The 6,858-nt window shown below is 43.3% G+C and overlaps 1 protein-coding gene and 1 non-coding gene across 2 annotated transcripts; both read right to left on the bottom strand.

The window, feature by feature from the left end:
- Nucleotides 1-857: 857 nt before the first annotated feature.
- On the bottom strand, nucleotides 858-4,934 carry polr2d (RNA polymerase II subunit D). Its single transcript, XM_030744779.1, has 4 exons — nucleotides 4,639-4,934; nucleotides 2,694-2,874; nucleotides 2,518-2,613; nucleotides 858-1,136 (listed from the first exon to the last, which is right to left on the bottom strand). Exons 1-4 carry the CDS (start codon nucleotides 4,715-4,717, stop codon nucleotides 1,058-1,060), a joined length of 435 nt encoding a protein of 144 aa, XP_030600639.1. The 5' UTR covers nucleotides 4,718-4,934; the 3' UTR covers nucleotides 858-1,057.
- A 270-nt stretch (nucleotides 4,935-5,204) lies between these two features.
- Nucleotides 5,205-5,276, bottom strand: trnag-ucc (transfer RNA glycine (anticodon UCC)). The gene has a single exon. It is a non-coding gene; the product is annotated as a tRNA-Gly (tRNA).
- Between the last annotated feature and the right edge of the window lie 1,582 nt (nucleotides 5,277-6,858).

Here is a 6,858-nt window from a genome sequence, read left to right as displayed (position 1 = left end):
ACTGAGCACGTTCACTACGTGTGACATTATCGCCTCCTCCACTGCACATGTGGGACACTTTTAGGGTTATTTGCAGTTCACACAGGTCGCATATATTTGGAAATGTGAATGAAGCCAATGACAGCACATTATTTCTAATTTCTTTACAGCAGGGGAACCTTCAGGGCCTGAGCATGTGACCATCACTCAGAGCAGGTCGAAGCATTTGGTTTGTTTCAGGTGATGAACATGAGTTTGACACCTCTGCTCTCAAGTCAGTGAGAAAGATTGTTGGAGAAACTTTATTATTCATTTGGTTTTTCTTCTCCTGCATTTTTGGAACAATTCTTTTTCCTGAGCTTATCTTCCCCGGCTGCAGCTGAAAGCAGAGGCTGCTTTAACAGAAACGACTGCGATCAAACTCGTAACGCTCTGAGGGTTATTATTCCATAACTTGGCACTTTCTGCTCCCTTCCTGCCCGGCGGTTTGGCCAAAGCTCTCACACACTCTGCTGCTCTTTCAGTCCCTGTACTATTGAGATGATTCATGGCACATACACTAATTTCTGGAGTTTATATGAATTTCTCCAGTTCCGTGAATAACCTTAAGAACCTTGAGATCATACATACTCGAGTTTCAAACCGACCAGATTTTGTGCCTCCGGCCGGGGAACACCTCACCCACATCCCAAAATTAAAAGCGAATTAGCATCTCGACACACTGCAGGATATCCAGCATGTCTCAGAGGCACAAATACGAGGACAGAACTGAACACAGGGCTGCACGAGGAGCTGATCCTGGACCTGAGTCGGCCAAACGGAAATCAGACAGGTTTGAACTGAGAGCCTCAGCTCCTGATTCACACATTCAGAGACGGTTTCACACCCACACCTTTATTTATTAAAAAAGTCCATCAGCAACAGTTCTTTACCTCAGTCTCACTGTTACTGCTCACAACCACAGAAATAAAGCAGAAAGATCATTTACAGAGCAAAGCTGAGCATGCGTCAGAAAAAGGAGTCAAAAATAAATCTGGTTTTATTTGCGAAGCGCTTGTTGGACCATGTCAGTCGACCTTCAGTACTGGAAGCTTCTCTTGGTCTGGATGTCATCAAGGATCTGCTGCAGCTCCTCGTCTTCAAAGCGACCCTCCAAGCTGAAACACACAAGACAAACTTAATTGACACCAAGCGAACAAAGACCAGCCGCAGTGCTGACACAGCAGAGCCGTAAACCATCGAACTCTGTCAGCACGGACAGATGACAAACCAGCTGCTCCTCCGTCATGTCTCCACACCGCTCTGCAGCCGACAGTCCTGGTTCTCCACCTGCTGCAGGTTCAGAGTGACCCCCCCCCCCCCCCCCCCCAAAAAAAAAAAAAACAGGACCAGGACCAGCAACTCCTTAACAATGATTATAAAATTATGGCATTAATATTAGCCAAGTGTTTAAAAACTGGCCTGAATGAAATAATTCATTAGTCTCAGAGTGGATTCATGAGTGGCCTCATATCTCTAACAGCAGCCGTCTGGTTGTGGACTCTGATTTAAACCTTAAAATAAGTGAAATACCTGATACAAAAATATCATCTCCCAGTCAAAAATACAATCAGATATTTGGGAATTCTGATCTCAGTGATGACAAGAAATTAATAGATAATTTAGCCCCAGTTACTTCATCTGTTCAGAAGAAATGAAACTCTTGGTTGATTTATCTATGGCAGAGGGCCGCTGAGCAAAGCAGATGGCCCGTAGAGGGCATCGTACGTCTGCTGTTGAAGTTTCAAAACAAAAGACATCCTGTGTAGACTTTTCATTTTCATCTGGACAAATGAGACACACAAAGTTTAGAGAAAAAAAAATGATGTCTCTATTATATTTCTGTAAATTGTACTCATTTGTAAATGTCCATTGAAGATCGTTTCTTTTGCAGCCTGCACTGGAGGGACCTCAGAATCTGAATTTCATACCTGACATGTTTTACACGAAAAGAATGAAAATAAAGCTTTTGATCCACTGAACTCTGTGATTTGTAAATATGTCCGTGATATTACAGACAAATGCTCTGTATGTAACTACATGGTGGAAACACACATTTGTTCAGCCTGTGTGTGTGTGTGTGTGTGTGAGAGAGTGAGTGACTGTTTTGGAAGGACTTCCAGGTAGATTTAAAAAAAACAAAACAAAAACAAAACAACAACAACAAAAACCCCACACAAACACACTGTACAAACAAACTGTACTTAGAAAACATGACATATTATTACTGTTATACAATTCCAGCAATGAAGAATATGTTATTAATTTAATTTTAGCCAAATTTTAAAAACATAAAATGACATTTTTAAAAAGAGTGCCCTCTTATTTGGCATTTAACCCTGTAAAGCCAAGTGTATCATATTTGATACATGAGTTTTTGCCTTGGATCTACATATATCTACTCCTACGTGACTGCATAAGATTATCTTGTAACGATCATATCGTTCATAAAAAGTACTGTAACCCCTAAATTCAACGTTTAACGCAGCTTAAACTCACCTGGGGATCAGGGCTTTGGCCTCCTCGGCAGCTTCTGGACACAGATTGGCCAAACTGGCGAGCTCAAATTTGTGGAGCTTCTTCTGCAGCAGGAGGCTGGGGACAGAGAGACAACAGGGGTCAGACCCAGACTGCATCAAACCTGGACCGGAGACGGAATCCTGCGGCAGGGGTACCTGCGCACGGCCGTGATGGTCTCCCGGTTCTTAAAGCGGCTGAACCGGGCCGTGTAGTTGAGGGTCTTCATGAAGACCTCGGACAGCTCCTGCTCATCCTCGGCGCTCTCATTCTGCTGCTTCCGGTGTTCCAGCAGCATGTGCACCTCCGAGTTCAGCAGCGTCTCTGCGTTCTCAAACTCTGGGGGGGGGCAGCAGAGGCGTTAACAGCTATCACTCACTCAGCACTCCCTAACACAACAACAGCAGAACCAGAACCTCAGAGACTGACATGGACTAACCTGAACTAAACCAACACAGTCCGAAAGGCCAAAGGTCACAGGCAACAGTTTGACTTGAACCACATACCTGCTCCCGTACACCTTAAGCCACAGTGCAGCAGGGCAGATGTGCGCCTGATGGCAGAGGTGGGAAGTAATGAAGTAAAAATACTTCGTTACTGTACTTAGGTAGATTTTTCAGGTATCTGTACTTTACTTGAATATTTATTTTTCTGACTACTTTTTACTTTTACTCCCTACATTTTTACACAAGTATCTGTACTTTCTACTTCTTACATTTCAAACAGACTCGTTACTTTAGGTTTAACGTCTGAGAAAAGCTTGCATTTCTGTCAAACATCAAGCGATCTGAGCCTAAACGGAGGAATAATAACATATAATAGACAATCGTACAGGTGTATCCTCCATCATCGGGGCTTATCGAGTACAAAGGGATTAAATACACAAACCCATATAATTAATGTCTCATTTATAGCGCTATAATCAGGGGTTACAGCAGGCCAGACCGCTGCGCTAGCGCTACTGAAGAGAAGTGAGCATAAAGGGAGTAACGTGTGGCAGGTAAATGCAACGTTTCTAAATGCTCAACAAATATCAGCAAACACACAAAGTGTGTGCAGTTTGTCACACAGTGTGTCTGCGAGCTAAAAGAAGAGCTGCTGTATTTCAGGGAGAGCAAAGAGAGAGAAGTTCACTCAGAGATGGAGAAAGAGGACAGGAGAGGAAGAAGAGAGGTTAGATTTAAAGGGAAGGACTGCAAAACAAACTGAAGTATGCTGACTTTGTCTAATTCAGAGATTTTATGAAAATACTGCAGTTTAGTGTGATAAACAGGTTAGCTTGTTGTACTGTATTTACAGTAAAGCTCTGTGTTGGACTGGAGCACAGTGTTTGTGTTCATGGTCAGAGTTACAGGTTACATCAGTGCAGCAGAGATGAGTTTGAATCAAAGCTGCTGATGCTGAGATTCATTCACTGAATCCAACATTTCTACAGCCTGTATGCTGTCAGTGTAGGGGATGGAGATCAGCTCAGAGAGCTGTGAAATACTGGGTTACATCTTTGTGAATTCAGTTCATCCACACAGAGCAGCAGCAGCAGGTCAGCTGATCACAGCTTGCACACCAACATCATTTACTGCAGCTACAATAGAAAGCTGTGATTCTTCTCCCCATGCAGAGCCACTACAGCTGATCTTAGGGTTCCTCCACCTTCTGAATCCCACTGTAACCCCTGAGTATCCTCATGTTGGTGTTTAGGTGGAGGCACAGTCACCCTCTACTATGGAGGACACAGAGAACAGAGCTGTGTTTAAATTCCCTTTAACAGTTTGTGTCCTACATAAAAGATTCAAGCTGAGAGCATTCATTAGGATTAAAATTTAGATTGGAATAACGTTTGTATTCTCGTGTTATTTTATATTATTACAAGAGCATTGATCATTACAATATAGGTTCAGTTAGCTTTACAGAAAAATAGCAGGTAGAAACGTCCTCGAAAGAACTACTTTTACTTTCTTACTTTGAGTACATTTCAGAGCCTGTACTTTTTTACTTTTACTTGAGTAAAGAAGTTGACCCAGTACTTTTTTAACACAAGTACTTGTTCTTCTACTTAAGTATAGAATGTCAGTACTTTTGCCACCTCTGCCTGACGGTACAAACCTTTAGGAAACAGCAGCTGAGAAGCGTCTTCTTCTACATCACCGACGTGCGGCTGAACCGCGCCGCCTGCGGCCGCCATGTCGCCCAGCAGCCCGGTCCCGGCCGGAGGACAGTCCGCGGGCCGGAAGACGCAGCAGGAGCCGACCGGAGGGGGATACGCAGCCGCCCGGTGAGCCCCGGCAGCCGGAACACGAACCGTGAACCGATATAAGCGAGAACAACGATCGCAGGAGCTCCGCCACACTAACCCTTTCAAAAACTCCACTGAGGATTACTTCCGGGGCGCAAACGGTCACTTCCGCTCCTTGAAGAAGTTTATCGAAACGAATGAAAAACAGCTGGAGAAACAGTCTGTGCCCACGAGACCCAACGTTAAAAATAAATTACATAAAATATACATTAAAAAAATTATTACGCCAAATACATTCCCTGTCTGACGGTTCTCCTCATAGACATATATGTGTAGCTCTCCCCACAAAATAACAGTGTCTGCAGCGCCCCCTGCGGATAGGAGGTATCAGCACCACAGCGGGTATAAGAAAAAAAAAAAAAAAAAAAAGTACAACTGCGTTGGCCGGGAATCGAACCCGGGTCAACTGCTTGGAAGGCAGCTATGCTAACCACTATACCACCAACGCAACACGACCTTCATGAAATCAGTTTGGAGTATACAACATCCCTGAGAAACAGGAAACAGTTCCTGAATTTTCCAAAATGGGAAAAATATAAAACGTGCCCATGTTGCCGCCAGATGTCACTCAGTCAAACAGCTGGACACATCTGGCTCCACTCACTGTGGGTTCAGGCTCCACTATAACAGTTCATCCAGATAATATTACAGGTTCTGCGCAGGCAGTCTGTGAAGGGGGCAGGAGAGGCTGTGACGGGCAGTCTGTGTACAACACAAGACAACTGACTGAACCAGTGCCTGATAAACAGTGAAGGTTGCTGCTGTCATCGAGGTGAGCAGCTGTTTTAGTTACCATTTAGTCGACACATGAACAGCAGATTAATTTTTTAACCCAGGTACTAACAGATTCACAGACACAATTCTAGACATTTTCTCACCTGCACATTTAGCAGATATGACTGGACTTTTACGGGGGGGGGGGGCTATTGAAATCAGCCCAGTTTGTTGCAGTTGTCGGTCCCACGCAGTGTTCCTCTGTCACCGCGAGTTGGCCTAACATAATATTACTGTGCAGTCACTCCAAACATTAAATACACAAACATTACTTTTTAAAAGAAAAACTTTTAAACATTGTAAACGACTTTGCAAAACACAAAAATCTGTTTAAGATTTCATAAACTGATGGCAACATCTCTGAACACCAACCATAGACAGCAGCAATCATGCAGAATGACAGCAGCAGCTGAAGGACTGAACTGTCTCTCCATATTCCATATTTTATATTAATTACTGATTTTTAATTACTAAACACTAATTAATGTTGTTCCAGGACCACTGCTGAAACCGACCAATCACATTTTTGTGACACCATGTGGCGCTCTGCGGAAGCAGACTGGAGAAATGCTAAATGCTGAAGTGGAAGTCAGTTATCCCCTCGCTGTTACAGAGGCGCGCGGCGAGTGTACAATCCATCACAGCACTAATACTGCATACCTGCACAGCAGCACAGACTGCATGGACATCAGATTAGCACAGAGTGGGAGCTAACTCCAATTAGCTTCACTTATACTGAACATGCTATCAGCAACTCAACTCAGAAACAGAGGATGACCATTTCTTTATAACATGGTGACAGGTAAACAGGCTGATATAAAGGAAAACACCTGAAACACTTTAATTGAAAAAGTAAGACATTTAATATATTAAAGAATCAGAAAAAATACACTCATGGCCATGTGGGAACCCAGAGTAAGAGTGTACTATCTCTCTCTCTGAGCCCGTGTTCCTGTCTAACCATAACATCTTTATACTGTCAGCCTCCTCTTATCTATACATAAACAATCTCTGGGTGCTATGAGTTGACCTTCGTCACTCAGTCTTGTTCGAGCTGGTTTTCATGACTCAGATTCCTCTGGTGGAGCCTCTACGTCTCCTCTCCTGATGCTTTAATTATACATCTTTGTGGCCGAGCCTCAAGATAAGACGCACTGAAACAGAGAGGTTAGTCTACTACTTTCTGATCAGTTGCTCTCTGTCTAATGTATTATTTATTTGTTTATTATTTGGTTCATCCACTTTTTATTAATTTA

Source organism: Archocentrus centrarchus, chromosome 13, assembly GCF_007364275.1.
Source record: "Archocentrus centrarchus isolate MPI-CPG fArcCen1 chromosome 13, fArcCen1, whole genome shotgun sequence".
Classification (NCBI taxonomy): Eukaryota; Metazoa; Chordata; class Actinopteri; order Cichliformes; family Cichlidae; genus Archocentrus; species Archocentrus centrarchus.
The sequence above is the reverse complement of the archived record's forward strand: the minus strand, read 5'-3'. Positions and strand labels throughout refer to the sequence as shown.

Bases quoted from the DNA above. Each gene is read 5' to 3' on its own strand.
- polr2d (XM_030744779.1), bottom strand. From the start codon at position 4,717: ATGGCGGCCGCAGGCGGCGCGGTTCAGCCGCACGTCGGTGATGTAGAA. The intron at 2,875-4,638 runs GTTTGTACCGTC...GCCCCCCCCCAG, and splicing joins TCAGCTGCTGTTTCCTAAAG to AGTTTGAGAACGCAGAGACG. The intron at 2,614-2,693 runs GTACCCCTGCCG...CTCTGTCCCCAG, and splicing joins ACCATCACGGCCGTGCGCAG to CCTCCTGCTGCAGAAGAAGC.